Consider the following 27,856-nt stretch of genomic DNA (forward strand, 5'->3'; position numbering starts at 1 on the left):
TGAACGTAGAGTGGTGGATCTGTGCGTAGCTTATCTGAGATTGGGATATTTAGTGTGGTGTGGGGTTGACAACCCAATATCTTACGTCGAAAAAATTTCTTTCACCGGAAAGCTTGCTTACGTTACTTCCGTTTTATCTAATCCCCACATTCAACCTGAGTGGGACGAATCGGGTTAACATTATTTTTAAGGTGGCTGAACTCTCTGGGAGCTGATCGAATGTATATAAATGGGAGGAGCTTTGATCAGTGAACAGCTCCAGGCACTGTTTCTTTAATACATCAATCAACATGGGCAAAGTAGAACTTTACGTCGCCTCAATCCTCGCAGGTCTCTGCCAAGTGTATATTGGTTACGACAGTAACACCTTTTCATCTGTTCTTGTCATCGACAAATGGAAGGACTTCATGGGTAACCCCAGCGACGTTGAAGAAGGCTCATTACAAACATGCTATACCGTTCCTACTATTATTCTTGCTATCTTTGTTGCACCTTATATCCAAGATCGTTGGGGCCGACGTCTCGTAAGTTGAAGAAACAAGAGCGATAAAAAAAACTTGTTTCTTTGCCTTCAGGTCAACTAATCGATATACAGTCTATGAGTTTAGGTTCTGCTATTATCGTTGTCGCTGCTTTGGTTATGGCTCTCACACCCAATAAGATTGGTTTCTGGGCTGGAAGAGTTGTTCTGTAAGTTTCACTTACCCATGAAACAACGCTCCAAAAGTACCATATACTCATTTTTTCTTTACAGTGGTGTTGGTCAGGCTTTCGTTTACGCTGCTCCCACATATATGTCTGAATGTGCTACCCGCACCATTCGTGGTCGAATCGTCGGTATCTGGCAAATTACCTGGGCTTTTGGTGCTCTTATCTCCACTGTTATTGCTATCGGAGCTACCAGCAACCCTTCATTGGGCGAATGGCAATGGCGTTTGATCGAAATCACTCAAGTTGTTATCCCATCCATCGTTGCTGTTGGTATCTGGTTCGTTCCTGAATCACCTCGATGGCTCGTTGAACATGATCACATTGAGAAGGCTCGTGATGCCCTCAACCGCCTCCGTACCGCTGAAGATGATGTTGAAAAGGAATTGGCTGATATCATTGAAGCTGTCAGATGGGAAAAGGAAAACACCACCAAACTTTCCATTCGCGAAGTCTTTGTCGACAAATCTCTTCGTCACCGTCTCCTTATTGCCTGCTTCCTCAATCTTTTCAACCAAGTTTGCGGTAACAACGCCATGAACAACTTCGGTTCCCAAGTCTACTTGGCTGCTTTCGCCTCTTCTTCCATTGCTCTTACTATGCAAGCTGTCCAAGACGTCGTCCAGATGGTCGGTGCTATGATTGCTATCTTGTGGATTGACAGAATTGGTCGTAGAAGAGCCTTGTTCTGGGGTGCTCTTTTCATGTGCGTCATGCTTATCATTGCTGGTGCCATCCCAGTCGGACTCGGTGGAGACAACATCACTAAGAACACTGGTGCCGCTGCCGTCATGGTTTTGGCTATCTGCCTCTTCTATCTCGCTTTCGGCCCATCATGGGGTGCTTCTGTCTGGATCGTTACTACTGAAATCTTCCCTATGAACGTTCGTGCCCAGTTGGTCGGTATCTCTTCCCAATTCCAAAACATCGGTTCCCTTGCCCTCAGCCAGGCCTTCCCTACTATGTTCACCAAACTCTCCTACAAATCCATGTTTGTCTTTGCTGGTTTCAACATCTTCATGGCTATTGTCGTTTGGTTCTATCTTCCCGAAACCAAGGGCGTTTCCCTTGAAGAAATTGATGAAATCTTCGGAGGTGTCAACCGTGTCCAAGCCCAGAGAGAAAAGGAGGGTATTGCTGATGACAAGGATGCTGTCGTTGTCGATGAGAAGAAGGATTCTATGGTTTAATTTTAGTTCCACTCATCCCAGGCTCTGACTGCTGTGCTGTTGGTAGCCTAGATACATTATCAATTCCCAAATATTAATATTTTTTGAAAAGAAAAAAATTCACTTTTACAAACCAACCTACTCTCTTGGTTTGGTATACTTATTAAAACGTAATACAAATCATCTTGTAAATGACTTTTTGACAATGTATACAACGTGCAGACCAAACTCATCGCGTGCAGTCGCTCACCTCTATCAACTGATGATCTATCCACCTCCGTCATCGCAATATACCCTTAATCAGTTTAGACCCTTAGTATGGCGAATAAAAATGTGAACATGAACAACCAAAATGTGAAAGAAGTAACCAGATATGGCATCGCCAGCATAAAGCTTAACCCGTATAAAAAATGTGTTAGATAGTAACTGATTTACCAATAAACTTTCCCTCTGCACACGTAATCAAGTCTCCCTCCCTGGGAACACGGTTTACACTCTTCAACTAGCCAGGCTCTCGTAACTCAGATTCATTCTCCCATCGCGACATCCTTTACATACGTTGGCAGCTAAGGGGAGTTGGGGTCCCATCCCACCATTTCACCCACATGGGCAAGTACTTGTGTTTACGTGCATTTACAAGTAACATCGTGCCCTGTTTCAACCTAGACTTCGGCGCACACAAACTGGAAGGAACCAAGGACCGCTGTACCTCCGCTTGTGTCTTGTTGCAGATGACTGCAGGAAAACTAGACACGCGAGTCCGTTTGTAGCTTTGAAGGAAAAAAAAAAAATTGTACACACTTACGGTACCTCGGATGGTTCACCTATGCTTTCTCTTACCGGTATCTTTTAACAAAAGTACCGTGCAGGCGCGCGGGAGTCAAGGTTGAAACGCTCTGGATAAGGCTGCGGGAAAAAGGGGACTACGGATGAAAACCTTATAGGTCAGATTGGCCCCGGTCACTCGCTTGGGTTACCTTACACTAATCAAAACGCCTCGATCAATAAGCTAAGCACAAAGATATCGACCCACTGTGCTCAAAAAAATAACGGTCCAACGTAAATGGAAAAGCTTTCAGCAAACATCCTTCCATGCGGGTGGTTTGTTTGGTCAATATGGACAAGATCGAATCTGATCTCACCCTCAAGGTTGATCGACGAGTGTCAACTGTATGTACTGGGAAGTGACACTAACCAAGATGAACAAATTAAGCTTTGTCATGCAATCACGGAATGCACTTATGGACAACCCGACTCATGCTGAAGAAGGTTCATGCAAGCATACCATACATCTCATTCTCTATTCTCGACATTATTGATAGAACGCTCTCTTCAAAATCGTTAGAATAGGCGCGTTGACACGGACATTTTTATTCTCATGCAGTTGCCCACTATGGTGGGCCAACCCTCCTACTCATGCTTGCCATATGTTGGTCCAACATACTCGAGGCTGTTATCGTTGGATTTGTTCTTTCCCAAAATGAACAAAAGGCTTTTTCCATTCAACTCTAATGTTACCTTCGGAGATCCCACCGTTGTTTGGATTCAAAGTAAAGGAAGATATGGATGGCTCCAAGGATATGGTTGCTCTTGACGAGAAGTACGGCTCTGTAGCGCTTAGTAGCTAATTATATTGGTATATATGTCTCAGAGGGACAGTGCCGTTTAGAAAACGGCTCCTAATGAAGACAATTTCGGGGTCAACCCTACCAATATATGAAAAAGCTTTATCCAAACATCTATCGTTCGAGGCAGCAGAGAATAACGCGCTTAACTTGCCATCAATTCCTCCCGGTAGATTCCATGGTTTTCGTCAAAGGCGTCTTCGTGACAGCTTTATCAAGAAAAGTGCATGCATGCAATTTTAAAACTCCATTTCCACCACATTTATATTTTCTTCAAGGACGTCTGCCGTTGTTCCATTGGTCTTCCCGAAATGTATCCAAAAAAATATAATGTCTCAAATTTCCAATAGCAATGACCCTAATTTTCATACTCAACATCAAGTGAAATACGCTGCAGCTACCATGATAACATCTCTCGAAACATCAATGGTAGTTAGTGTGGCCGTTTTGTAGTTGCAAGGCAACAGGTACGTCTTTCAAGTCGAGTTTTTCTTTTGATCGACAGAAATCCCCGCATGATAACAAATAAAGTTATCCTATAGAAAAAAGAATATCGAAGAACACATGTCTCACTCTACATCCTCTCGCAAACCATTGAACCTTCCTGCACATCACAAGATAGTTGGCAGCACTGTACATATTATCTTTCCTCGTTGTTTTTTTCCTTGCCAAGCTTTATTTCATCTCAAAAGGTGCTAGGCATGAAACATACTGTTTGACCGCATCCGGACCTTGGCGTTAAAACCAGGCCTACTGAAGTAAATATTGCCCAAATCTACGGGAACAAGCATAAAGGTTGATATGCATTTGCAACAGGAGCGTAGACTGTTGCAGTCAAAAGCTTTAGCTCGGTCTCGGCCCACCTGTAAATATTAATCACACAAATAAAAAAGTGATTGTAAGCCGTCTTGCTTCAGTGACAATTCACTAGAATATCCCTTTTATGTGATGGCTCTAATCGGGCGGTTTGGTTTTCAAAAGCACTTTCTACTCCTTTTTCATATAAAGACAATGTGAAGAGCTATACAATTAATGATGGTATGAAAAAAGGTGATACGAACGATGACAAGTGCAAATAAAATCTACATCATTTTGCGATTGTCAAGACCACCGCCGCCATAAGGATTCCGTAAAGATGACGAAAGACCAGCATTGGGTGTGATATTGTACTCCTGAACATTGATATGGGAAGATGGAAGAGAGTCATCCTTCCTTCTAGTAACATAGCCAAGGATCGTTTTGAACAGACCTTGTTTTCGCTGCGATGGTATAGCGTCTGCAGCCGCGGGATCTGTGAGAATAATTAGCGTTTGCCAAAATGGGTTGATCGTGATAATAGTGACTGAACTCACCACTGAGTGGCAACGCGTTATCATTTGCACTGAGACTGATAAAGTAAGCAAATGGAATGAGCCAGACACATACGCCAAAGAAGGCGGCAATGTCCATGAAAGGCGTGTAATGGCGAGTAAAGTATTGGAACCATACAAAATGATCAATCAAAACGAGTACTAAACGCCGAGAATGTAAGCAAGAAAAGATAAGCAGAATCCAGAATAATGACAGATACGTACCACAACTAGCAAGGAATGGCGGGCTGGTGAGACTGATGAATGGAAATGTCTGTAGGTTCATACTGTACACTCCATGACATGCAAGCGAGAACAGTATTTGAAAGAATGGCTTCCGGTCAAAAATCCATAGGCACACGTGTATAAACACCACCGTCTGCAAACACCCCCAAAGGTTAATATACAGGCACCTGTCCTTCCCTATCCAAAACCCTGAACGTACCCCCGTGGCGTATTTTATGATCTTTTTCGTGAAGACTGTGTATTCTTCGACCTAGGTACCGTTTGACATTAACAACAATGGAGTGATGATCAAGGTGAGGACGCTACTTACAAGCTCGGCTAGGTAGTACAAGCCGCAAGCTACCGTGATTGAAACACATGATTAGAAAACAATTAGGGCAATGCCAGGCAATCAACAGGTTGTTGGTTGACTCACCCAAACTCAGAACGACGAAGCAAAATGCTAGAATGGTTGCCCCATATGCGACGAGGTGCAGAAAAGACATGTTGGGAAAATGGGAAATGCGAAGCACTTGACAAGCTGGAATGCACTTGTGAAGAGTTGTAAGTCTCTCGGCACCGAGTTTTCCAGTGAACGTGAAAGATTGGAGATAGCCGTTGCACTAACTGAGATTTTGGGAACGAAATTTAAATTTTTCGTGCTAAAGTCAGACTTTCTTAAGGTATCTTGAACACATTCATCACACGGGATATTTGCGCTCAACCAATATTCAGCTAGCTAGCTCTTGGCTGCTCTCATATTACTCTGCTTTCGTTATAGAACGCAAAAGATTTTCACCGTAGGCAAACTCCAAGTCCATAGTCACTTTTATGGAAAATCCTAGATAACTTCTTCGACCCTACATTAACTTTATTGAGTTACGTTCAGACTACGTTGGCATTTTGATTGAGATCATGAGTCGATGAAGTTGACGGCTGATTTGATTTTTTGACGAATTTTGCATGAAACTCTTCAAATTGAAAAACCTCCAGATACTTGTGGATGATGTCTTCGAACTCGGGTGGATAGAATCCTGCGTACTGCCAGTTTCGAATACCAATAAGCTTGTTGTCTTTTAAAACAAAGCTTTTATAATAGAGTGCGTTGTGGCAAAAAACGTAATCTTTGGAGAAAGTGGTGTTTCGCAACTCGTTGAGAATGGTCTTTCCCAGCTGCGTCTCTATTAGATCTGGCGGCACTCCAGCATTAGGGTGATTAAATGTACCATTCACTCCCTTCTCGAAATCATCAATGAGATAAGCCAGATAGTCAGAGAAACAACGGATGATGGGTGTGACTATTCCGTGGAACATGCCGACTTCATCGCGGTGCATGCCCAGGAACTTCACCCAGTAAGGAAGGCTAGACGCGGACCTGAGGTGTTCCTTAAATTTCATAGCGTCTTGCATAATTTCGTATTTATGAGGATGACTGTACCATTCCTCCAACGTTTCTATGGTGTCACCTACGATATCCTCGCCAATTAGAATGGAAGTCTTGTTTATAGTTTTTGCGTATTTGATGGGACTAATCTTCATTTTCATGGCTGCTAGATTGAATTGTCTTTGAAAGAAAAGCTAATCTTGGAAGCTTGAGTAACCATGCCGCGACCTGAGTAGATTCTGAGTTGTGCATCTTATTTTAAGCATGTCAGTAGTTACACCGGTTCACAACGAGCGATTTACTCGTATTGCCAAAGTATATCCCACTGCACACGCTCAACTCATCTTAAGGCTTTGACGCATGAAAGGCTCTAAGCAGGCCTGTAGGGTGCATTGCGTGACTTGGGCCCGTCGTGGCAACCAAACAGCTCAAGTCATATATGGATAACCATGTTCCTCTCTGTTACTTTTCTGTTGTTCTTGTATTCTATTTACAAATCTTGGATGATTCTGGAAATGTAAAAGTTGGTATACTGGCAATCACCTATCAAATGACATATGAAAGCCTGGGGTGATCATATTTATGACCATATGACATCCCGTTTCTTACCATTCGCTAAAATATGAATCCTGAATGTGAAAAAACGCCTGCCGCGAATGACAGTATTCAATAATAAGCGACCACAATCGATTGGCAAGACACATTTAATAATGCGTTTATATATTTTGATAGATATGGTAGCAAGGGGAAGGGGTCGACCAAAGTGTTGTCAAGCACCAATAATACAAACACTGGCTTTCACTTGAAAGATGGGGGCCACAGAACAGCATCTTAAGCTACAGATTACTTACAATAACTGTAAGTCTAGTTGCGCGCTGAACCGACTTCCTTAAATATTTATTTTTTCTTACAGAAAAACACTCTTCCCCAAAGTAAAGTAGTTCCTGCAACGTGATACCACACACACAGACATCGTATTGGCCATGTGGTATATAATTATGTCATAAAAATGATCATAACACTTGAATCCCGCTTGTCACCTTTTTTAGCGCTTTTCACCTTCGCTATGCTAAAGACATATGCCGCCATTGTACTCATTGGCCTTGTTATAGCCACCCATGCCATGCATGAGAAGCAAATTCCACTCTCCAAGGCATCTGGCGATCAGCTACAGTCCATGACATTACAACACCAGTACATTCACAATCCTGAAAAGGAATATTCTTTAGAGCGAACCGAAATGACGACCGCCACCACTTTACCTATCCAGTTGAACAGCTACGCAGACATATATCTATTACCACCTAGTGACTATGTGAAGCAACTTAAAGACGCACGCACGCCACGATCCATGTTTGAAGTATTCGATCAACGCCAATACAATTGGCAACCACACCTTGGACATCTGCCCAATGTTCGTAGCCGAGAAACTATCCTTGCCTTGGCCCAGATGGCGAACAATGCATACTCTCCGGATGAAAAAGGAACTGATTGGAGGGACATGGATGAAAATTGGAAAGTGGTACGTTTTGAACAATGGATATAGAACACCGCCACTTGCATCATCATCATGCTGAACTTTTTATCTATCATAGAATGGATCGTATGGATATAGTGACAATGGTGTCCGAGTACAAGTTTTTGGTAACGATGAGAAAAACTTGTTTGTCATTGCTGTCAAGGGCACAAGCGCCGGCGTCTGGCCTGGTAAGCTTTTTTCTGCGAGCTTGCTTCAAAATTTTGTGGTGGCTCAATCGAAGGTGGCTAATGGTTTTTTTCTTGTTTCAGGACCAACCAATGGCAACGATAAATTGAATGATAATTTATTATTTTCCTGTTGTTGTGCACATCCCTTCCCAGCTTGGCAACGAGTATGCGATTGCTTTACTGGTCAACGTAATGAGTGCAATAAGGACTGCTTGAGGGACAGTGTTTTAGACAAAAATCTCTACTATCGTACTGCAATGGTAAGTGTGCCATGCCTGCCATTGAAATTGAAAGCGATTTTTAACCACCTTTTCTTTTTCTCTTAATTCGTGCAGGATGTCTATTATGATGTGATCGAATCCTATCCGGACTCCACCATTTGGTTTACCGGACACTCCTTAGGCGGTGGTATAGCATCCCTGCTGTCCCTCACCTTTGGCCACCCTGCCGTTACATTTCAAACCCCTGGTGATCGCGTTGCCGCTGAGAGACTGCATTTACCGCCCAAAGGACGACCTGAATGGACATATCCAATTTGGCAATTTGGTAATACCGCAGACCCGATCTTTGAAGGTGTGTGCTCTGGACCCAGTAGCGTTTGCTGGCTAGGAGGGTTCGCCATCGAAACCCGATGTCATATTGGCCGAACCTGCGTCTGGGACACAGTGGGATATAATGGCTGGCGAGTGGATATCCAAGCCCATCGCATTAGTGTTGTCATCGATCGCATTCTCAACCAGACAGAGTCGGAATATCCAATGCCAGAGTGCCGCCCTGAAACGGACTGTGAGGATTGCTCACTATGGAAATATGTAGATGGTATAGTGAATCATACGCAAGGTTATCACCTACAGTGAAGCCAACAAATTATTATGTAATATGATGTATTGATAGTGTATGGATGGACGGTAGCAGAACTGTGTTATTTTATATTTGGAGAGAGGGATATTTTTGTCTTTGTTCGATACATAAAGCGAGCATCCTAATTCGGGCCATTTGTTTTAATTTTTCAGCGTATCTCATTTTCCCTCTCCACCCCCCACCGTATTATAGCTGTACAAATGACCGAACACGAGGAGGTCATTACCATGGACGTAGGTTAGTGAAGCCAGCTCTACCGTGATTGTAGAAGACAGTTATACATGAATTGACACGAAAACTTTGATCGGCGTATAGATCTGGATCTAGATCCAGTTCCATTAGAAGAGCCCGCCAATGCAGAGCAACCTCCTGCAGTCACGAAAACAGCGGAATCCACCACCCCCGATGACGAGGACCAAACTGCAAGTAAAGCAGGACCGCAAGTTCGAGCTGAAGCCGTGCACGTACATGGAGTAGATGATATGGCTACTAAAGACATTGAAGAATATTTTGGGGATCGAAAGCCCATCAAAATAGAATGGATCAATGACACCAGTTGTAAGTGCTATATCGGTTAAGGTTGAACCCGTCCCATTTTATTTTCTTAAAATAATAATTCATGATGGATACTAGGTAATGCTGTGTTTGACTCTGCTGAACAAGCTAAGGAGGCTATCCAAGACCTCCTCTTAGAGCCAACGAGCGATATCAATCACACTCTTTTGCGTAAAGCGAAAGTCTACACAATGGAATCGGGCCGTACTGTCAACAATCTCCATCTTCGGTTAGCCAGCGAATGGGATGTCAAAGAGCGCGGAGCACGTGAGCGCAGTCGCTACTACCTTTTACATGGGGTTAATAAAGATATCAATAGTCGACTAGGAAAACGAAGAATAGAAAAGAAAAAACCCAATGATATTCTTAGTAGACTTGGAGGATATCAAGAACCTGGAAGACGAAGACGGCATTGATGGAGGATAAATAAACAACGCTATTGAAACAGAACGCTTACGTCACATTTTTGTCCTGTCGAGGCTTGACCTACCCAAAATTTTCCAACAAATATTTTTTTTTGTAATATTATCGTCGCTCACTTCGCTTTGCTGATCTTCTTTTTTTTACAACCGTAAAAAAGAAAGAAGAAACGAAAAAGAACGGAAAAGGGAAAGAATAAGTTTTCAGTTATTCAAATCTCGTTCCAGCCTTCTTTTTTTTAATCCGACTATCCGTTTGGTTCAAACGCACACAGTTGGAGACTTTTGTTCAGCTCAATACATGTCCGTTTGAGTTCACAAGTGATGAGTAAACCTTCATCGGATAATACCACCAACCATAATACCTCCACCTCCTCACAACAGAAAGCGGTTTTCAATTACGCTCAAGCTGCAAGGAAATCCAATCCTCCAGCGAACACGAATGGCCAACCTGCTCCTGTCAATGGTGGAGTAAAACAACAACAACAGCAGACCCAACCGCAGCAGCAACCTTCATTTGCAGCTGCTTTGCAGAAGTCTTCTAATCCGTATGTGATGGACAGTCATGGCATCTTGTGCTTGTGATCTCTTGTTAATCTAGTCCATCTTGTTTTTTTTTTTATCTTTTCTAGATCTTCGCCGCAGTTAGCTGCCGCAACCACTGCACCTGCTACGGCCTCGCCTACTGGTCGCAATAGATCGTCGGTTCAATTGCCAAGAGCTCCTTCTTCATCCGGTGGCTGTAAGTATCCCTCTACAGATCACTTTCAACAAAACATCCCCAACCAAAAAAATATTCATGCCCTTTTTTTTTTTTTGTTGTTGCTCAGCTCCAATTCAATTTGGTTCCATCAATCATACACCGGCTCCATCTTCTCCAAGCCGATCATCGGTTTCTGACGCACCAGTGACACCTCAAGCAGAGCCAGTAAGTTTAGATCGGTTATGTTCTTTCGATCTTGGGATGTGTTGTTTCTGACCTTGGGTCCCCCTTTCTCCCCATTAGGCTACTGCTACTCCTCCTGTTGCCACCACTGTCCCTGCTTCTATCACATCCCAACGTCGTGACTCGGTACAATCAGACCATTCACAGTCGTCAGCCAAAGATTTGCAAGTGCCATCTCCTCATCAACAACCACAACAGCCTTATCAACAGCGTCATTCGCACTATCAAGGCCGCCATCACTACAATCCATCTAACAAACACGCTGGCGTGAATCATTCACCAAACATGCAACATTCCCAGCCATTTGTACCTCATCATCAAAAGAAATCAATGTCTCCTCACATACAATCTGCTCCATCTCCTTCCATGTCTGCAGCTGCTCAAAATATTCCTATGGGTCAGCAATGGTCGAACCAGATACCAAATCAATTCGTAAGTTCCACTTTATTTGATTGTTTAGGTACATTGTTTGCTAAACCCTGTTTCGTCATCCTAGTATATGCAACAAGGCTTTGATTCTCACCATTATTACGCTCCATATCCCACCATGCCTATATCGCCCTATGCGAACATGGGTGTTCAAGGTCAACAAGGGGGACGTTCTCCATCTCAGCCATTCATCCATAGCACTCCTCCTAGAAGCAAGGCTATTCCTATCATCAATCCTGAAACCATGGCTCAAGTCAAGACCGATACACCTTCTACTGCTAGCTCCCCATCCCGCAAGGAAGCTAGCCCTGTCATTCCCAAGGCAGAGGAAAAGAAGGAGAAGATTGAAGTCAAGCCTGCCGGTTCTCCATCCCGAGCCATTAAGATTGTTGATCCTGCTATTAAGGAACGCGAGGAGCGTGAAAAGCGTGAAAAGGAGGAATCTGAATTAAAGGCCAAGGAGGATGCCGAACGCAAGGCTCAGGAAGAGAAGGAGCGCGAGGCACAGGAAGCCAAGGATCGAGCTGAGCGAGAAGAACGCGAAAAGCGTGAAGAAGCTGAACGAGTGGAACGTGAACGTGTCGCTGCTGAGCAAAAGGAACAGGAACGATTGGCTGCTGAGCAAAAAGCTAAGGAAGAAGCAGAGGAACGACGTCTGGAAGAAGAGCGCTTGGCTCGTGAACGTGAAGAAAAGGAACGTCTCGAGAAGGAGGAAGCTGCCAAGAAGGCTGCTGCTGAAGAAGAAGCAAAACTTCAAAAGGAACATGAGGAAGCTCAAAAGGCTGCTGCTCTTGCCAAGGCTGCTGAAGAAGAGGCTACTGCTGCTGCTGATGCTGCCAAGGCTGCTGAATCTGAAGCTGCTGCCAAGGCTGCTGTAGAAGAGCCTGCGTCTGAAACCACCACCACCGAAGATAAGGAAGAGGCTGACAAGAAGCAAGAGGAGCGCATCGCTGCCATTGCTGCTGCCAAATCTTCCCGTGGCCCTGGTCGTCTTGATCTCAGTGCTATTCCTCCCCATGTTGCTCAAGCAATGCCTACCCCTGTCAGTGCTGTTGAACCCCCCAAGTCCAAGGTTCCTTCCCTCATCTCACGTACCGTGGATCCTACCACCGTTACCTATCCTGAGGAAGTTCAACCTCCTGTTCAATCCAAGCCTGGTGTGCAACAATACGATGTTGCTTTCTTGATGCAATTTGCTTTGCTTTGTACCGATACCGCCGAAGATCTCTCTGCCTTTGAAAATGTTGGCATTGATGAATCCAATGATCGTGGCTCAAGACCGGGTATGCAACGCCGTCAAACCTCAGAACGAGGACGTGGTCCTCGCACCCCTGGTTCCCCAATGGGCAAGGATGGCAAGTTCGAAATGGGCAAGTTTGCTGGTGGCCGTTCTTTGGCTCCTCGTCAAGGCAGTGGAAGTCATGCTTTGCCTGCTCCTGGATCGCCTGGTGGTATGCAACGGGACGGTTCTCACGGTGGTCGCAGTCGTAGCGGTCGTGGTGGTAAGGGTCGTCATCCTCCTAGAGAACAACCGGGTGGCCCTACCATTCCTTTGGATCAAGTCGTTCCTCTGGAAAAATCCGAAAACCGATGGGTTCCCACTACACTTGATGACCAGGCCAACACTGCTGCCTCTGCTGCTTTGGAAGCTGAAATCATTCCTGAAGATATTGTCATTCGTAAGGTCAAGTCATTGTTGAACAAATTGACATTAGAGAAATTCGATTCGATCTCCAAACAAATTTTGGAATATGCCAACCAATCCGCCAAGGAAAGCGATGGCAAGACGCTTCGTGTGGTCATTCAACTTGTTTTTGAAAAGGCCACCGATGAATCTCAATTTGCTTCTATGTGGGCACAACTTTGCCGCATGATGCTCGATAACATTTCTTCGGAAATTCGGGACGAAAGCGTCAAGGACAACAAGGGTCAATATGTTACTGGAAGCAACTTGTTCCGAAAGTATCTTCTCAATCGTTGTCAAGAGGATTTCGAACGTGGTTGGAAGGGCAAGTTGCCTGAAATGCCTGATACCAATTCAGGTGTGCTTTCTGATGAATATTACGCTGCTGTCAAGGCTAAGCGTCAAGGTCTTGGTTTGATTCGATTGATTGGTGAACTTTTCAAGTTGCAAATGTTGACGGAGCGTATTATGCACGAGTGTATCAAGAAACTCCTCAGCAATGTCAGCGATCCTGAAGAAGAGGAAACTGAGTCACTCTGCAAATTGATGACGACGGTTGGTAAGGATTTGGATCATCCAAAGGCCAAGGGATGGATGGATATCTACTTTGAACGTATCAAGGAACTCCAAGCCAACGATAAGCTCAGTTCCCGTATTCGATTTATGATCCAGGTAAGCTTAGCGAAGTTTTCTTTTTGAATATTTTTAATTTATGGACAGCATACCTTTGATTGTATGCGCCTGTTTATATATGTATACATGCACATTCTATCCTTTTACTTTAAAAACCCCTCCCATCTCATCTTCTTTTGCTCGTCACTTACACTTTGCTTGCCTTTAGGATGTTATCGATCTACGAAAGAGCAAGTGGACATTGCGACAAGGCCAAGGCCCAAGTGGCCCAGCTACAATTGCTCAGATCCATGAGGAAGCTGCCAAGGCCAAGGAGCGCGAAGAGAAGGAGGCTATGAAGCGCACTCCATCATCCCGTGGAAACCCTATGTCTCGTGCCAGCTCTCATCGTGGCAAGGAAATGCAACGTGAAGGTAGCTCCTCCAGCGTTGGCCCTGATGGCTGGAGTACAGTTGGCAATGCCAGTCCCACTGGCCCTGCCCGCAAGGCTGGCGATTTGGCCAATTTTGGCAAGATTGAACGTAGCAAGTCACGCAACGGTGTTTTGGGTCCTGGAAGCAGTCCATTTGCCAGCTTGTCGGCGGTTAACCGACAAGGTTCCAAGAGTGGTGAAAAGAAGGTCGTTTCTGAGGAAAAGGCCAGTGCTTCCGCCAGCTCTGACTCTATTGGAACTGCCAACATGTTCAGGTAAGGGCTTTTGACCAGTGGTTTTTGTTGTCGTTCATGACTGATGTGTATTTTTAAAATACCCGTTCCTTAGTGCATTGGGTGGTGAAGGCCATGAAGACGAAAAGGCTCCTCTGGAACGCAAGCGACTTCAACTTTTGCCCCGTGGAGCAACTGCCAGTGGTGATATCGTATCTAGCCCTGTTGCTCAGACCCCTAGTGAGCCTGCTGCTGCTACTGCTAATGATGCTGCCGCTCCAAAGATGTCTGAAGATGACGCCAAGCGAAAGATCAAAAACATGTTTGAGGAATTCTATGGTATCAAGGATAAAAATGTAAGCAACCCCGGCTAAAGTGGTTTTGTCATTTGCTGCCCCTATTAACCGCCTTTACACAGGAACTCTATGAATGTATCAAAGATCTGGGAAGCAACGAATATCATCCTCAGTGGGTGCAATACGGTATGGGTGTTGTAGAGTCCAAGGCTGAGGATGTTGAACTGGTCAAGGAAGTTTTCAGCGGTGCCCAAGAGCGCGAATTGATTAGCAAGGATGACTTCCGAAAGGGTATCCAACAATTCATGGACGAGATCTATGAAGATTTGAGAATCGATGTGCCTCTTGCTCCCAAATACGTCCCACAGCTTATCACCGCCGCTGGATTCGATCCCAAGGAGTTTATGGACAACTAAAACTCTTTGGTTTGTAACATTTTCGACCTGTTATTTTGTTCACGCCTTTTTTTTTTTTTCTTCTTAAAAAACCCACCCAAAAATCCCCTCATCCGCCGTCATTTGCACCTTCCCACTTGTTTGAGATACATTTTACGCATAATAGAGTTTTTTTTTTTTTTTCGAGACAAGGGAAGATGTTTTTTGTCAACCAAGTCAAAAGAGTGTATGTTTGGTTTTTCTGTTCTTCTTGGTTGATGTTTTTCCTCCTTTATTCTCTCTACACCTTTATCCCGCACACTTCTTTTCAAAACATACAAAAAAATCTTTCCACTCCCTTTTGTCACCCACCCTCAGAAGAGAGATAAGGATAGGAAAATCAAAAATTTGAACTCATTCTAAAACCAAATTAAAGAGCAAAAGAAAGAAAAATCAAAACAAATACCCCAGTTCCTTTGCTGTGTTGCTTCACCCAAAATAGCCATGGCCCAATTAAAATATAAATATAATTATGAAACACAATGTGGTGTATTGAGCATAGGGTTGTCATTAATAGCACTTTGAGTACAATCTACATTTTACATGGAAGCAGAGAAAAAGATAATCAAGAGAAAAAAGTCTTTGTACACATGAGGATTACAGCCAAGTCAATTACAGCCGCAGTAGTCTACTGGGCCGATCTATAATTTTCATGGTTGGTATTTGCTAGGAGCATAAGCGGAATGGAGACGCCGGATATAAGCCGAGAACGTCGAACCAGGCGTTCCCATGAAATTCTTTGCGTTGCCAGCAACCATAGCGTCAATGATGGGTATGAGAAATCGGATAATGGTTTTTTGAGGGGGTTGAAACGTGTCCACTTCAGCGTCCAGTGGGGACAGCAAGTCGATGTAATCTCCTAGTACTTTTGCGCATGGGAAGCGTGAAAAGATTGGGGCTAACTCTGGACTTATTCTGGGATCTTTGGCGTCTGTGGCCACATAAATCTTGTATTCTTCCGTCTCACAACTGGAAGTGGTTGGGTTCCCAGCGTCCACAAGGGATTTTTCCAAAAACGCAATCTGTTCGTCAAGATGTTTTTGCAAACCACCGAGAAATTGATGGTCTCCCATACGGACGTGGATGGAAAAATAGCGTTGCTTGCCACCTAATTGTTTGGCTATGTTATCTGTTACTTGTCCCATGGCTAAGTTGCGGTATATTAGGGATTGTCGAATCTTAGTGCGCAGTGCCAGGTGCTCAGGTCGGCTGACGCTCACTCGTCCTGTACCAAATATTCCTTGCAGATGGAGAAGAGGTTTGTCAATGGCTTGCAAGTCTTCAATCGTCCACTGTTGCTCGTAGACATGGCCAGTGCCAGCGTTCAACTCTGGGCACTGCTCTTTGGGTTTATCACATAGTCGCCAGCTGTACATGGTGTTATCGTGATGGACATAGACTTCGTCGTCCGTGAGGGTCAACATGGCCTTGGTTTTAGCGAGCGAGATTTGTCGGATACTTCGTACAGGCACGCCTATGTCGTTGATAGAAGAATGAAGAAATTCCCATGGAACAGTTGCGTAGGTATCCTTAGTATGGCAAGGCCCGTCTGCCAAACCGAGTTTATCACTGCATCGATTCCACCAAGGTTGAGGTTTTGTAAGGGATTCCAGATAGTTGAACAGATTGTCTTTTGGCTGCCACCCTCTGATGTGTCCAAGAAATGCTGGAGGTAAAATCAAGGTACGGTTGAGATAACTTGCTAAAAGCAATGCGTTTTCGAGCTCGGTTCGTTGGTTGGATAAGCCAGAGTGCGGTAAATAAGAGAGAAACTGCTCGCCGTTATGGTCAATCTTTAAGCTTGGATTATATTTGTATACCGTTACTGAAACTGTAGAGTCCCATAAGAAAGCACTCATGGAGAGCAGGAAGATAGTGGCGGTTGCTAACATCATCATGTTGCGAACAGTGTTGGACGACCAAGACATGAACATTGGTTGGTGATCAGAGCGGTTTTTCAGAACAATAGAAGAAGAAGCAGACAGAAGGAAGGGGAGCTTGCTATGAAGCCAGGATCAAAGATTTTTTTTAAAAAGCGTTTGGATCCACTGAAACTCAATTTTAGCCATCTGTTTTGCCAGGACAAAAGTAGGAATTGGCTGTTTTGATCATGGTGTTGAAACGCAAAATCTTCCCTCCCCCGAAGCGAACCGCCTGCTCTTCACTTCCACCCTCCCCCCAAAATTAATCGGCCTATCACTAAGCACACGCCTTTGTACCCCAAAGGACTCGATCCTGGTACAATGAATAGGAAGGCATCACAGAGAATATTGGCATTCAATTCGGTTACACACCATAGCATGGGCAGCTATATCGTATCACTCTTTCATCCCAATGAGCTCCATGGCAAAACGCCATTTGTCTAAAAATAGTGATATTCTCTTGTTTACTCCTTTTACAGCTCATTGCTTATCCGCACTTTTATCAAGTCAGCTTAACCAGGTATCCAAAAAGAGAGCTGTAGTCAACCAAGATGATCTTTGTTCGCGACACTCAGAATCAAGATGCTCATTCCCTTTTGTGTAGACCTCCTAGCCTGAGCATCACTCGCCACTTTAGGATATATGGCTGCTAAGCTGTTCTTCCCGGTCCACTTTCAACGGCTCAGCCACAGCGAGGCGAAAGACCTGCATGCTATTTTTTGCCGAAGCCGGACTGCCTGTTCTCTGTGGTGTACGGTACTATTCCTGGCAACCTGTGCATAGCGACCTCAGCAAGGCTGGCTGGTGAACGATTGAGCAGAAAATGCACGTGCACCGGGAATAATCTGAATCCCACGAATTGTTTTAAAGTATTTGCCTTGAGGAAATGGCATCCTCTCCAGAGGCATGTTTGTTTATTTTCATTCACTCTCTTGCCTTGTTGTGTGGAATAATTTTAACTCCTCTTCATTTCTCTCGTACTCTCTTTTCTGAGCTGTATTTTTTGAAATTTTATTACAACTACGAAGACACCAGATAGGATCTTCCGTTTGACGAACCACGTTTTTCCAGCGCCACAAGGAGAGTGGAGTTCACATACAAAAAAAAAAAATTGGGTTGAACATCCCCACTCGAGTTGCCAATACCAAAGTGCTCCGGTCATGGAATTCTTTTTCGAATAGATCATACTTCAAGAGTTATTTATGGCCAGGTTTGAGTCGAAATTAGCACAAGGTTATTAATCCTGAAGCGGCCCATCTCTACCCTTCTAACATTGACTTCGTGGCCCCAGGTAACACATAACACCACAACCTCAACTTTAAAAATTCCGGAAGACCGCCTCGATACAAAAGCGAGCATCGAATGCTTCATTCTGTTCGCTACCTCTCTATCATAACGCCCGAATAGACACGTCGTAGTTAAACCCGCTCTGGCAGCAATACCAGATCGCTTTGATCGATTCATGGCAAGATCAACGCAACCATTCAAGACATGCCAAAAATATAAATTTCAAGAACAGTCCTTCGCGCTCGGAAATGTAATGATTTACGCCTCACAGCTGGACGGCCTAATGATACCAATTGCTTCTGTCCATATTAAATAGTCATTATGCGTACATACATCGAAATGCGAGGGCAAGCTATTCGTCAACCTCTTGGCTTTTAGTCGACGCCGTGACGCCACAATGATTCTTAGCATGCGCATTCTTTCAGCTCGCCTTAAAAACCCTATTTCGGAAGCGAAAGGAGAGCGTCCTGTACTACCTCTATGGCGGAATCTACCATAAAAGAGACGGCCACTCAAGTACAATGTCCTCCTTACTTAAATCCGTCACTATTCTGCCGTTAAACGTTCATCTCGCTAGCAGTGACTGGAGACATTCCTATCTCTCGGCCCCTGAGTCTTAAATTAATGGGGAAGGCATGTCTGTGCATCAGTTACCAGAACAGTTCGAATACTTATTCCTGTCCATTCTCCCAGTTCGTTCGATCGAATAGTATTAAGCACGGCCGACACTGAGTGCGTTTCCCCCCAAAAAAAACCCTCCAACCACATTCGACTCGGGCGTTGGACGGCGTTTCAAACCATTAAATTCAGGTACGAACTTCGCAAAAAAAATTTCTTCCAATAACCGACTGACAAATAGAAAGCATGGAAGTTATGATAGAGACGAGGCCAAAAAAACAACCATCATTTCTGTCATATTGCAACATGGAACTAAAGCTCTTTTTAATTAGGTTGGACAAGGGGGATTGGGTGGTTTATACAAATGAGGTTAATGGGTGAGGATAGAATACGCTAATAACATTCCATCCTCACGTCTATGCTATTGAATTAGTTTGGCTATATGCTAACTGAAGTTGCTCAATGTAAGTCGAATAGGTTGAACTAGGATTTCCCATAAAATCTTTAGCGTGTCCGGCCACCATGGCATCAATGACGGGTATAAGGAAATTAACAATCGATTGCTGAGGTGGTTGGAACAGTGTGACTCCAGCGTCGTCGCTTTCCAAGGATGGCAGTAAGTCTTTGTAGTCGCCTAGCACTTTTGCACATGGAAAGCGCTCAAAAACAGGAACGAGCTCAGGACTTTTGCGTGGGTCTTTGGCGTCGGTTGCCACATAAATTTGAAAGTCATCAGGCTCGCAGAAAGTGGAATTCCCGGGACCCCGCTGCTGGGCCGTTTCTAAAAATGCTATTTGCTCTTCAATATGCTTGTGCAAAGGTCCCAAGAATTGTCGATTTCCCATGCGAACATGAATAGATAGAAACTGCTGCTTGCCGCCTAAGCGCTCAGTAATCGTGTCTGTCACTTTTTCCAACGTGGGATTGCGATACACCAACGCCTCGCGAATCTTGTTGCGTAGTTCTAAATGCTGTTTTTGACTAACACCGACTCGGTCTGTACCAAATATTCCTTGCAACTGGATCAGCGGCTTTTCAATTCTTCTGAGATCTTCGATATTCCATTGCTCATCATAACTACGTCGACCGCCTGTTTCGAATATCGTAGGATCTAGCGTTGGACATTGCTCGTTGGGTATATCGCATAGAAACCAAGTATACAAGCTCGTGTCGTGTTGAATGTGAACTTCGTCGTCACTTAGTGTCAACATGGCCTTGATTTTGTCAAGTGAGATATGCCGGATACTTCGCATGGGTATGTCCAGCTCAAAAATGGAAGAATGAAGGTATTCCCAAGGTACTGAAGCGTACCCGCTCTTGGCATGACAAGGCCCGTCGGCCAGACCAAGTTTATCTTTGCATCGATTCCACCAAGGTTGAGGTTTGGTCATAGTATCCATGTACTCGAACAGGTGGTCGTTGGATTGCCAGCCACCTATGTGTCCAAGAAAAGCCGGAGGTAATATTAGGGTGCGGTTGAGATAGCCTGCTAACAGCAATGCGTTTTCAAGTTCGTTGCGTTGGTTTGATAGACCAGAATGTGGTAAATAGGCAATGAACTTTTCGCCTTGAAGGTCGATCTTTTTCGCTTGAGTGTGTTTGTAGACGTACGCTGATTCGCCAAACTCCCATTGAAAAGCAGCGATGGTACATAACACGATAGTAGCAATAGCTACCATCATTGCATAATACACCGTGTTAGATGAATAGGACATGTAGGAAACGAAAGAAAGATAGAAAGAAGGAAGGCCCACTAGTACATAATGAAATAAATCCAAAAAATAATTAAATGAACGATTTAACAACAACGTGGATCTTTCACTAGAATGCCAATACTGGGTTTAACAAGAACGCCTCCATATGCTCCAGATCAGGCCCATTTCTGCCACTTTGCAATATATAGCGGGCGGCAAATGGATTGTGCATCCAAAGCGCTGGGTTCTTGCTCGCTTGCCGGTGATAGAAGCAAGCGCTGCTTTCGTGATATCCATGGTTTGCTGCTAGCCAATAGCATGGGATCCTCAATCAAAGAAGTCCGTCATAGCCGTATTACCACACTAATCCATTCCAAGAACATAGTCGTTTTTTTTTCGAATGATGCTCACGCGGATGCAAGCTATGAGCTCATCCACCTTCCTCAAATATGGAATACTCCATGGTAACAATGTGTATGCTTTTTATTGCTTATTGACCGTCTGTTTATTATATTTGTTTATGAGGTTATTTACTTTGAAAGAACATTTGTTTGCACATCAAACCGCTTGATACCGCAGGGTGCTTAGCGCGTTAAGGATGTAATTTATATTTTTTTGAAACAGTAACCGACGTTGCTTTAGGCTGGTCACTGGTCAGTGCATCTGATTGGCTGGGGGCCATTTTTAAGACAGTGAGCGGGTCGACACCCTAAAAAAAAAAAAAAAGAGTTGAAAAGCAGCCGGTGTACAAGTTGCACACACATAACGTTATAATCCTTCCTTATGAATTCTTCATATGACGAGGAAGAGCCTCAAGAGGACCCTTATTGCGTTGGCTGCCATCGTCTAATTGAAGAAGGGTCCGTCGTTCAATTTGGAGAAGGCATTTGGCATTTTGAATGGTATGTCCGTGAACTTTGCTACAATTGACTACCAGTTTAATAACTTCTCTTCGCAGCTTCCGTTGTGCAAAATGTCATGCCCAAGTTGAATGCGACTCCAACCTCTTACTACTCTTTGACGGCAGTCCTGTATGCGAAAACTGTTCTTACAACTGTCATGTATGCCACCAGACCATTCGTGATGAAGCCATCATGACTGGTAAGTAGATCAACCCCCACTGTCTCTTTCTAGAACACCTTCCGAGCTCTAATGGTCCACTTTTCTTGTTTTGCAGGCGAAGAGGCTTATCATGCTGATTGTTTCCGCTGCGTACAATGCGGTAACAAGATTGAAGACCTGGTGTTCACTCAGACCAGCAAGGTGAGGTTACCCTTTCCACTGCAGAAACCTCCTTGCATTCGATGCATTTCTTAACTCCATTTCTGTGTTCCTTATTTTTCCCAGGGTATTTTCTGTACAGCTTGTCATGAAATACGCAAACAACTCAAATTGAAACGAAAGGAAGACAAGTCTCGCAAAACCACTTCGGCGGAATATGCAATGAACAAACAATTGCCACAGATTCCCAACCCCCCTTCGCACGTAAGTGTTCTCACACTCGCATCCCATGGTGCAAGCGAAGTTGTACTAATGCCCGCCAGCACAGTCATCGAATCGACCTGTTCCAATTACCCAGCTTCTGGACTCACAATTAATTAATGATTATCTACAGTCACCGAGCCCTGATCGACGGGACTATAACGGCCGAAGAGGAGAATCTATGGACGTTCCAAACAGAAGCGATTTGAACGTAGTACGAGAAGGCGGGCGTAATCGAAGTGAATCGGTGGATCAGCTTTCGCAAAGACCTAAGCTTGGCTTCCTTGACAGACCAGAAGACCTTGCTGCCTCACGCCAAGCCTCGGCAAGCTCCATCCTAAACTCATATTCCGACGCATCTAAAGGGGTCACTACCTCTAAGATTAGGTCCCGTATGTCGCTAGGTAAATATTTTTAAATTGCACATCGGTGCTTGAAACACTGCTGGTTTAAATTTATCCTATATATCTTTTTTAACGGGCTCTGCTTTGGCTAACAGAGTCACAACGATTATCTGAGCTCAACACATTGCTGGACAACCCTAATGGGAACGATGAATCACCGCCCTCGTCTTCACCGCCTACTTCGTTTTATCATTCTTTAGAGGACGATACGTTAGAGCAACTAACGCTGGATGGAACGAAGCATGATGAAGCTTATGTTGAAAACCTTAAAAAACAGTTACGAGCCACCTTGACTCGCTTACGAGAAGTGGAGACCAACTTTTCAAAAATCAAGGTAGATACGCTCATTGTGTAGTTGTTTTATGCCGCCTGTCCCATTTGAGCTGACCAATCAATCTTATGGAACTACCTTTAACCTCAGTCCGTCAGCCGAAATGCCTTGAATGAATTCAACTTGGCTAAGGAGGAGTTTGCATATGAAGTGTCGGCTAGGCAATCCGCCGAAGAATCCTCTAGAAAAGCCATGGCTCAACTTAAAGCTTTGCAGGATGCCGATGCCAATGGCAAGACTGAATATGTTCGGGTTTCTAGAGAGGAAATCAGTAACTTGGGTTTGACTCGCAATGAATTGGATATTACTTGCAAGCAATTGCGCACTGTCAGGGAGTCTCTGTCTCGAGAAATTTCAGAGCTTTCAGAAAAATATCAAACAGGTCTTTCCAGGTAAGCAAATGTGTAGCGTCTTATGAACCAAGCAAGACTCAACAGCAGACCAATCAACCTAATGAATCTATTCTCCCTTTTTACACAAAAAAAAAAAAAAAATTGGTGAATCTAGCTACATCAGCCCTTCCGTACACCTCGAACACCACCAACAAGCATTACAACAGGAAATTAAATCGCTTCAGCTGGAAAGAGAGATGGTCAAGAATGACATTGAAAAACACACGAAATTGAGGGATGAGGTTATTCATGAAACCGTCATGCTGAACCTCAAGATGGCCGAATTGACCGACTTGAACAACGACTTATCTCGGAGAGTGACGGAGCGAGAACGTGAAGCTGCTGCGGTCATGGCTGGAACGGCATTCCTCAACCCCACGCTATCTCCACCTTCCAAGCATAACCCTCACCATCAGCATCAAGACAGTTTGACGTCCAACCGATCATCGAATGAACTTGCCACTAATCAGACTACGGTTAAAAAGGTCGCACAACGAGATAGTTTCAATGGCACACAAGCACCTCGCAAATTCAACTTTCGAAAAAACAAGGGAGGCAATCGATTTGGCAAACTCGGTAATACTACTGCGGGCAGTCATCCAAAAGGCCGTTCACCTCCTCTGATGAATGGCGAGCCTTCCTCGTATGGCAGCGACAACAATACACTTATGGGCCCACCCATGCCAACCCCTTCCATCTCGGAATCGTCCGGTATTCGACGAGACAAGCGTACCATGGGATCCCCTCCGCCCAATAGCGAGTCTTCTGTTCAGCTCTTTACCCAATATCAAGGACAGCATGAACTTGTTCAAGCGTCTTTCCTACGACCGGTCAAGTGCGAAATTTGCGGAGATAAGATTTGGGGACGAAATGAACTCAAGTGTCAAGCTTGTGGATCCATTATTCATCAGAAATGTTTGCCTCATCTTCCCAACAAATGCAATCGCAAACTTTTCTCGGAGCAACAAGGAAGTGATGGTAAGTAAGAGTTGTTGGTGGATTGGACGAGGGCTATGGTATATTAACTATGTATTATTCCTATTTAGCGAGCGATAAGGCACAATCCATGTTTGGCAATGAGCTTGCTAACCAAGTTCGATCCGATGGTGGGTCGCTCCCCCTTCTGGTTAAACAATGTGTGGAAGCAGTTGAAAAGCGTGGACTGGATTTCGAAGGCATTTATCGTAAATCAGGTGGTGCTAGCCAGATGAGATTCATCCAACAGGCTTTTGACCAAGGCGATGCTATCGATCTGACCGACGATGATCAATTCAATGATATATGCGCCATTACCAGTGTCTTGAAGACGTATTTCCGCGAGCTACCTAATCCACTTCTTACCTATGAACTTCACAACAAGTTCATTGACGCTATCAGTAAGTTGAAGTCAAGGGGCGAACGAGACAACCCAACACTTGTGGCAATTCACTCACCTCATTTCAACATTTTTTTTTTTCAGCTAATAAGGCTCGGGATGATCAAATCCAAACCTTTTATCAACTCGTCCAACAACTTCCTGCTGAAAATTACAATACTCTCAAGTATTTGATGCTTCACTTGGATAAGTAAGTACCATTGTGTATTCCCAGCTTCCACGCCACGACTTTATAACTAACCACGCTTCGTAATCTCTTCTCGTGTCTCTTCAGAGTGCGACAAAATAGTGCGGATAACCTCATGACGGCTAAAAACATTGCAGTGGTGTTTGGCCCAACTTTGATGAGAGACATTGATCAGAACCGAGATCTACTCGAAATGAACTTTAAGAATGCCGTCATCGAATTCATTCTCAACCATATGTATGTACTGTTTAACCGATCATCGCTTGAAGAAGAACCGCCAAAGACTTCTAGCCCTGCCGTCTCTACTGCCTCCGTAGAAGGCCATCGTCGGGCAGCCTCATCCGATGATCGAAGACGTGCTATCGTCCCTCCAGCTATTCCTCCACGAGCTGGTGGTGATTACATATAAATCATTTATAGCTAACTATTTTGTGCTCAATATTCCCCCCTTCCCTTCACGTATACATTTTCATCTCATGTAACGCTTTCCTTTCCTTCATTACTCTGTTCCACCTTCGCCCCCAGGTCCTTTCGCTGGTCGGAAGTACCCGACACCATCCATATGGTAAAGAGACAAACTTCCCCATATTTTTTTTTTTTAGTCCCATCCATTCCATAGTCATATTTCGGTTGGCATTATTTTATGATACATAATTATGGAACTAGAGTACAAATAGAATTTCGGTGATGATAAGTTCAAGAATTGTAAGGTGGAAGGAGGGGGGGTATTATGAAATTATGCATTTGGATTCATCAGACGGTGGTAAATCATTTTTTGAACTGGCCCATGAATACGTAGATGGTGGTCGTCCTCGTTTGGCAGCATCTCGACGCATCATGGGAGGCTCTCGATTGGATCGCGAATAATCAGGTAAGTGGGATAGTGAGGCGCTTCGCTGTTCGTGAGGGTTGGAATAAGTATGTAGTAAGCGTGGAGACGTAAGAGAGTCTTTTCGGTTCATGATCAGCCTTTCAGCTTGCTGAGCACGAGGTAGTACAACGCTGGCGGTATAATCCAGAGGCAGGCCGCCGTGGATTTGGACATAATCATGGAAATGCGACGGGGTATAAGGCATTTGTTCATGACTCTGGATCAACTCCAAAAGTGTATCCATGTAATCAGCCTGGGTTTGCTTTCTCATGTCGTCCATGGTTCGAGTGTCCGCGGCTAAGCGACGGCCTCGGTTCCGACCAATTGACGCATAGCAATATGGTATCGGATGTGGTAAATTAAATGCTGTAGCAATAGATTTGGCATACGCTTCTCCCGGTGGTGGTTCATCATCTGAATCAAAAACGCTCTCGAGATCGGCGTGACTAAACACGAGGATGACATTTTCCCAGAACCTTCGAGAGAACATGGATTCATATACTCGTAACGTAGATTCAAGACTGGCATCAAATCTAAACAAAATCGTGAGGTTAGATATGAAAGAAGCTTTTTTGCAAAAAATGCAATGCTCTTCTGCTTACCGGTAGCGAGTCATTTTAATGACGACTAAAAAGGCATCGATACCAGGCAAAGTCATCTCGAGCATTCGTTCGCATTCTTTTGATATTCTGCTCGTATCGTCTAGTCGTCCTGATATTGGAGGGGTATCGATGCATCGTATTGGAATATCTGTTTCTCCTCCAAGCCAAAAGCCTTCTTTACAGCTAACATGTTTAGTTACTTCTTGCTATAAAACCAATTTGTGGAGGGAAAATAACGTCAGTACCCCCAGTATTTCACAGCTCCGAAAGGCAGTTCCAACTTACAGCAACAGAGAGTTTGGCTTGAAAAGCTTGTTCTCCCAGTATGCCATTTAGAAGACTGCTTTTGCCTTCCCCTGGCTTTCCGAGAACCATGACGGATAATGGTCGAGCAGCATTGTTCGGAATGGTGCAATTAGTGTGAGAGATAATTTTTCCAGGAGGCAAGAGCATATTGGGGTGTTCAGCTTCAGACATTTTTGAGCGGCCACAGGAGTGGAGACTATTTAAAAGACTTGACTCCTTTGCTTTTACTACGCGTTACAAAGCTTGAAGGTGCTGCGAAGTCGTACCAACTTGGCTTCTCTAGCCATAACCAGACCTTTCTCTCCTGCGCAGCCAGGCTTTTAAAGTATCCCCATTTTTCTTGTATCACGTGCTGCGAGCCAACAAACTCTATCTTCTCCAACCACCAAAGGCTATTACTTTCCATTCATGTACTCTATAATTCAAAACAGATACTTGATTATAGACTGCCCCACCGAAGCTACCTTACCCAAATACCTCGAAATCTTCAAACAACAAAATGTCACTCATGTCGTTCGCATCTGTGATGCTGACAATACCTACGACGCCGAAAAACTGGAATCCGAGGGCATCACCGTCCACGACGAGATCAAATTTCAAGACGGCGGAGTGCCAGACCAACCTGCAGTGGATAAGTGGCTTCAGCTGACAAATGAGAGTAGAGACGTTATCGGTGTGCATTGCGTATCTGGTATTGGACGAGCTCCAGTAAGTTTTAATTAACTTCTCTATTTGGAAAAATCCAATATTCATTCTGTTATTTTATCATTAGGTTCTGGTCACTATCTCCTTGATTGAGAACGGAATGGATCCATTGGTAAGTTCGCAGTAATTTAATGAGCATGATCGAATTTTCTATATGCGGACTTTTTGACGTCTAACGCACGGACTGCAGGATGCTATCGCTCATGTCAGGAAGTATAGAAGGGGTGCATTGAATAAGCGGCAAATACACTACATCGATCATTACAAGCGTCGAAGTAAGAGGTCCGGATTTTTACGCTCCCTCTTCAGATGATACCCTGTGTGAAAGTTTGACATATTCCAAAGAAAAACATTGTCGCACCTGCTGCGCGGTGGAAATTGTATACCAACTCCCGATATGAAATATCGTGGACACATTAAACTAATTCATCATTGTAATTAGTCAACTGTATAACTTCGGCAACGTCTCCAAACTAGACTGTCAGTCATTATGACAAAATGTACTTTTGAATAATATTTGCTGTCATCGTTGCCTTGTGGTATATAATGGCGCCATTGAAGCACACAAGTGATTGCATTCAATTCAGTGTTTAACATAATGGATTTGAATG

General features: G+C 44.2%; 12 protein-coding genes across 12 annotated transcripts; 7 read left to right on the forward strand and 5 right to left on the reverse strand.

Moving 5' to 3' along the window:
• Positions 1-290: 290 nt before the first annotated feature.
• K450DRAFT_301189 (uncharacterized protein) lies at positions 291-2,017 on the forward strand (the record flags this gene model as incomplete). The annotated part of the gene is made up of 3 exons (XM_051593739.1): positions 291-524; positions 596-690; positions 755-2,017. The coding sequence occupies 3 exons, from the start codon at positions 291-293 to the stop codon at positions 1,896-1,898; spliced, it is 1,473 nt and encodes a 490-aa protein (XP_051443373.1). The 3' UTR covers positions 1,899-2,017.
• A 2,425-nt stretch (positions 2,018-4,442) lies between these two features.
• On the reverse strand, positions 4,443-5,693 carry K450DRAFT_247565 (uncharacterized protein). Its single transcript, XM_051590085.1, has 5 exons — positions 5,513-5,693; positions 5,408-5,436; positions 5,297-5,347; positions 4,855-5,230; positions 4,443-4,793 (listed from the first exon to the last, which is right to left on the reverse strand). Exons 1-5 carry the CDS (start codon positions 5,580-5,582, stop codon positions 4,585-4,587), a joined length of 735 nt encoding a protein of 244 aa, XP_051443374.1. The 5' UTR covers positions 5,583-5,693; the 3' UTR covers positions 4,443-4,584.
• Positions 5,694-5,925: 232 nt separating this feature from the next.
• Positions 5,926-6,679, reverse strand: K450DRAFT_247568 (uncharacterized protein). Its single transcript, XM_051590086.1, has one exon. The coding sequence runs from the start codon at positions 6,619-6,621 to the stop codon at positions 5,962-5,964; it is 660 nt and encodes a 219-aa protein (XP_051443375.1). The 5' UTR covers positions 6,622-6,679; the 3' UTR covers positions 5,926-5,961.
• A 1,132-nt stretch (positions 6,680-7,811) lies between these two features.
• K450DRAFT_176505 (uncharacterized protein) lies at positions 7,812-9,024 on the forward strand (the record flags this gene model as incomplete). The annotated part of the gene is made up of 4 exons (XM_051584244.1): positions 7,812-7,979; positions 8,056-8,167; positions 8,249-8,427; positions 8,503-9,024. 4 exons carry the CDS (start codon positions 7,812-7,814, stop codon positions 9,022-9,024), a joined length of 981 nt encoding a protein of 326 aa, XP_051443376.1.
• A 152-nt stretch (positions 9,025-9,176) lies between these two features.
• Positions 9,177-10,387, forward strand: K450DRAFT_247576 (uncharacterized protein). Its single transcript, XM_051590087.1, has 2 exons — positions 9,177-9,586; positions 9,662-10,387. The coding sequence occupies exons 1-2, from the start codon at positions 9,511-9,513 to the stop codon at positions 9,997-9,999; spliced, it is 414 nt and encodes a 137-aa protein (XP_051443377.1). The 5' UTR covers positions 9,177-9,510; the 3' UTR covers positions 10,000-10,387.
• Positions 10,164-11,653, forward strand: K450DRAFT_83165 (uncharacterized protein). Its single transcript, XM_051593837.1, has 4 exons — positions 10,164-10,550; positions 10,635-10,744; positions 10,833-10,930; positions 11,009-11,653. Exons 1-4 carry the CDS (start codon positions 10,327-10,329, stop codon positions 11,462-11,464), a joined length of 888 nt encoding a protein of 295 aa, XP_051443378.1. The 5' UTR covers positions 10,164-10,326; the 3' UTR covers positions 11,465-11,653.
• K450DRAFT_247591 (uncharacterized protein) lies at positions 11,405-15,385 on the forward strand. Its single transcript, XM_051590088.1, has 6 exons — positions 11,405-11,805; positions 11,925-12,122; positions 12,192-13,733; positions 13,903-14,381; positions 14,455-14,695; positions 14,758-15,385. The coding sequence occupies exons 1-6, from the start codon at positions 11,512-11,514 to the stop codon at positions 15,049-15,051; spliced, it is 3,048 nt and encodes a 1,015-aa protein (XP_051443379.1). The 5' UTR covers positions 11,405-11,511; the 3' UTR covers positions 15,052-15,385.
• K450DRAFT_247598 (uncharacterized protein) lies at positions 15,386-17,023 on the reverse strand. Its single transcript, XM_051590089.1, has one exon. The coding sequence runs from the start codon at positions 17,001-17,003 to the stop codon at positions 15,720-15,722; it is 1,284 nt and encodes a 427-aa protein (XP_051443380.1). The 5' UTR covers positions 17,004-17,023; the 3' UTR covers positions 15,386-15,719.
• Positions 17,024-19,022: 1,999 nt separating this feature from the next.
• Positions 19,023-20,665, reverse strand: K450DRAFT_247600 (uncharacterized protein). Its single transcript, XM_051590090.1, has one exon. The coding sequence runs from the start codon at positions 20,609-20,611 to the stop codon at positions 19,313-19,315; it is 1,299 nt and encodes a 432-aa protein (XP_051443381.1). The 5' UTR covers positions 20,612-20,665; the 3' UTR covers positions 19,023-19,312.
• A 682-nt stretch (positions 20,666-21,347) lies between these two features.
• On the forward strand, positions 21,348-25,330 carry K450DRAFT_247604 (uncharacterized protein). Its single transcript, XM_051590091.1, has 12 exons — positions 21,348-21,492; positions 21,549-21,691; positions 21,768-21,853; positions 21,938-22,075; positions 22,140-22,476; positions 22,572-22,810; positions 22,898-23,199; positions 23,315-24,177; positions 24,246-24,575; positions 24,659-24,764; positions 24,849-24,882; positions 24,967-25,330. The coding sequence occupies exons 1-12, from the start codon at positions 21,374-21,376 to the stop codon at positions 25,168-25,170; spliced, it is 2,901 nt and encodes a 966-aa protein (XP_051443382.1). The 5' UTR covers positions 21,348-21,373; the 3' UTR covers positions 25,171-25,330.
• Positions 25,325-26,829, reverse strand: K450DRAFT_247611 (uncharacterized protein). Its single transcript, XM_051590092.1, has 3 exons — positions 26,520-26,829; positions 26,235-26,440; positions 25,325-26,165 (listed from the first exon to the last, which is right to left on the reverse strand). Exons 1-3 carry the CDS (start codon positions 26,709-26,711, stop codon positions 25,490-25,492), a joined length of 1,074 nt encoding a protein of 357 aa, XP_051443383.1. The 5' UTR covers positions 26,712-26,829; the 3' UTR covers positions 25,325-25,489.
• Positions 26,760-27,813, forward strand: K450DRAFT_247615 (uncharacterized protein). The gene is made up of 3 exons (XM_051590093.1): positions 26,760-27,248; positions 27,313-27,357; positions 27,436-27,813. The coding sequence occupies exons 1-3, from the start codon at positions 26,949-26,951 to the stop codon at positions 27,556-27,558; spliced, it is 468 nt and encodes a 155-aa protein (XP_051443384.1). The 5' UTR covers positions 26,760-26,948; the 3' UTR covers positions 27,559-27,813.
• Positions 27,814-27,856: the final 43 nt, after the last annotated feature.

Source organism: Umbelopsis ramanniana, assembly GCF_025399195.1.
Source record: "Umbelopsis ramanniana AG unplaced genomic scaffold K450scaffold_39, whole genome shotgun sequence".
NCBI lineage: Eukaryota > Fungi > Mucoromycota > Umbelopsidomycetes > Umbelopsidales > Umbelopsidaceae > Umbelopsis > Umbelopsis ramanniana.

Excerpts from the sequence above, each read along its gene's own strand:
- K450DRAFT_247565 (XM_051590085.1), bottom strand. The coding sequence starts at position 5,582 with ATGTCTTTTCTGCACCTCGTCGCATATGGGGCAACCATTCTAGCATTT. Across the intron at positions 5,437-5,512 it reads CTTCGTCGTTCTGAGTTTGG|CTTGCGGCTTGTACTACCTA; the intron begins GTGAGTCAACCA and ends CAATCACGGTAG. Across the intron at positions 4,794-4,854 it reads TAACGCGTTGCCACTCAGTG|ATCCCGCGGCTGCAGACGCT; the intron begins GTGAGTTCAGTC and ends TTATTCTCACAG.
- K450DRAFT_247568 (XM_051590086.1), bottom strand. The coding sequence starts at position 6,621 with ATGAAAATGAAGATTAGTCCCATCAAATACGCAAAAACTATAAACAAG.
- K450DRAFT_247576 (XM_051590087.1), top strand. The coding sequence starts at position 9,511 with ATGGCTACTAAAGACATTGAAGAATATTTTGGGGATCGAAAGCCCATC. Across the intron at positions 9,587-9,661 it reads ATGGATCAATGACACCAGTT|GTAATGCTGTGTTTGACTCT; the intron begins GTAAGTGCTATA and ends GATGGATACTAG.
- K450DRAFT_83165 (XM_051593837.1), top strand. The coding sequence starts at position 10,327 with ATGAGTAAACCTTCATCGGATAATACCACCAACCATAATACCTCCACC. Across the intron at positions 10,551-10,634 it reads TTGCAGAAGTCTTCTAATCC|ATCTTCGCCGCAGTTAGCTG; the intron begins GTATGTGATGGA and ends TATCTTTTCTAG. Across the intron at positions 10,745-10,832 it reads TCCTTCTTCATCCGGTGGCT|CTCCAATTCAATTTGGTTCC; the intron begins GTAAGTATCCCT and ends GTTGTTGCTCAG.
- K450DRAFT_247591 (XM_051590088.1), top strand. The coding sequence starts at position 11,512 with ATGCGAACATGGGTGTTCAAGGTCAACAAGGGGGACGTTCTCCATCTC. Across the intron at positions 12,123-12,191 it reads AGGCTGCTGCTGAAGAAGAA|GCTACTGCTGCTGCTGATGC; the intron begins GCAAAACTTCAA and ends GCTGAAGAAGAG. Across the intron at positions 14,382-14,454 it reads GGAACTGCCAACATGTTCAG|TGCATTGGGTGGTGAAGGCC; the intron begins GTAAGGGCTTTT and ends CCCGTTCCTTAG.
- K450DRAFT_247598 (XM_051590089.1), bottom strand. The coding sequence starts at position 17,003 with ATGTTCATGTCTTGGTCGTCCAACACTGTTCGCAACATGATGATGTTA.
- K450DRAFT_247600 (XM_051590090.1), bottom strand. The coding sequence starts at position 20,611 with ATGTCCTATTCATCTAACACGGTGTATTATGCAATGATGGTAGCTATT.
- K450DRAFT_247604 (XM_051590091.1), top strand. The coding sequence starts at position 21,374 with ATGAATTCTTCATATGACGAGGAAGAGCCTCAAGAGGACCCTTATTGC. Across the intron at positions 22,477-22,571 it reads TAGGTCCCGTATGTCGCTAG|AGTCACAACGATTATCTGAG; the intron begins GTAAATATTTTT and ends TTTGGCTAACAG. Across the intron at positions 24,765-24,848 it reads TTGATGCTTCACTTGGATAA|AGTGCGACAAAATAGTGCGG; the intron begins GTAAGTACCATT and ends GTGTCTCTTCAG.
- K450DRAFT_247611 (XM_051590092.1), bottom strand. The coding sequence starts at position 26,711 with ATGTCTGAAGCTGAACACCCCAATATGCTCTTGCCTCCTGGAAAAATT. Across the intron at positions 26,441-26,519 it reads AAGCCAAACTCTCTGTTGCT|CAAGAAGTAACTAAACATGT; the intron begins GTAAGTTGGAAC and ends TTGGTTTTATAG. Across the intron at positions 26,166-26,234 it reads ATTAAAATGACTCGCTACCG|ATTTGATGCCAGTCTTGAAT; the intron begins GTAAGCAGAAGA and ends GATTTTGTTTAG.
- K450DRAFT_247615 (XM_051590093.1), top strand. The coding sequence starts at position 26,949 with ATGTACTCTATAATTCAAAACAGATACTTGATTATAGACTGCCCCACC. Across the intron at positions 27,249-27,312 it reads CTGGTATTGGACGAGCTCCA|GTTCTGGTCACTATCTCCTT; the intron begins GTAAGTTTTAAT and ends TTTTATCATTAG. Across the intron at positions 27,358-27,435 it reads AGAACGGAATGGATCCATTG|GATGCTATCGCTCATGTCAG; the intron begins GTAAGTTCGCAG and ends CACGGACTGCAG.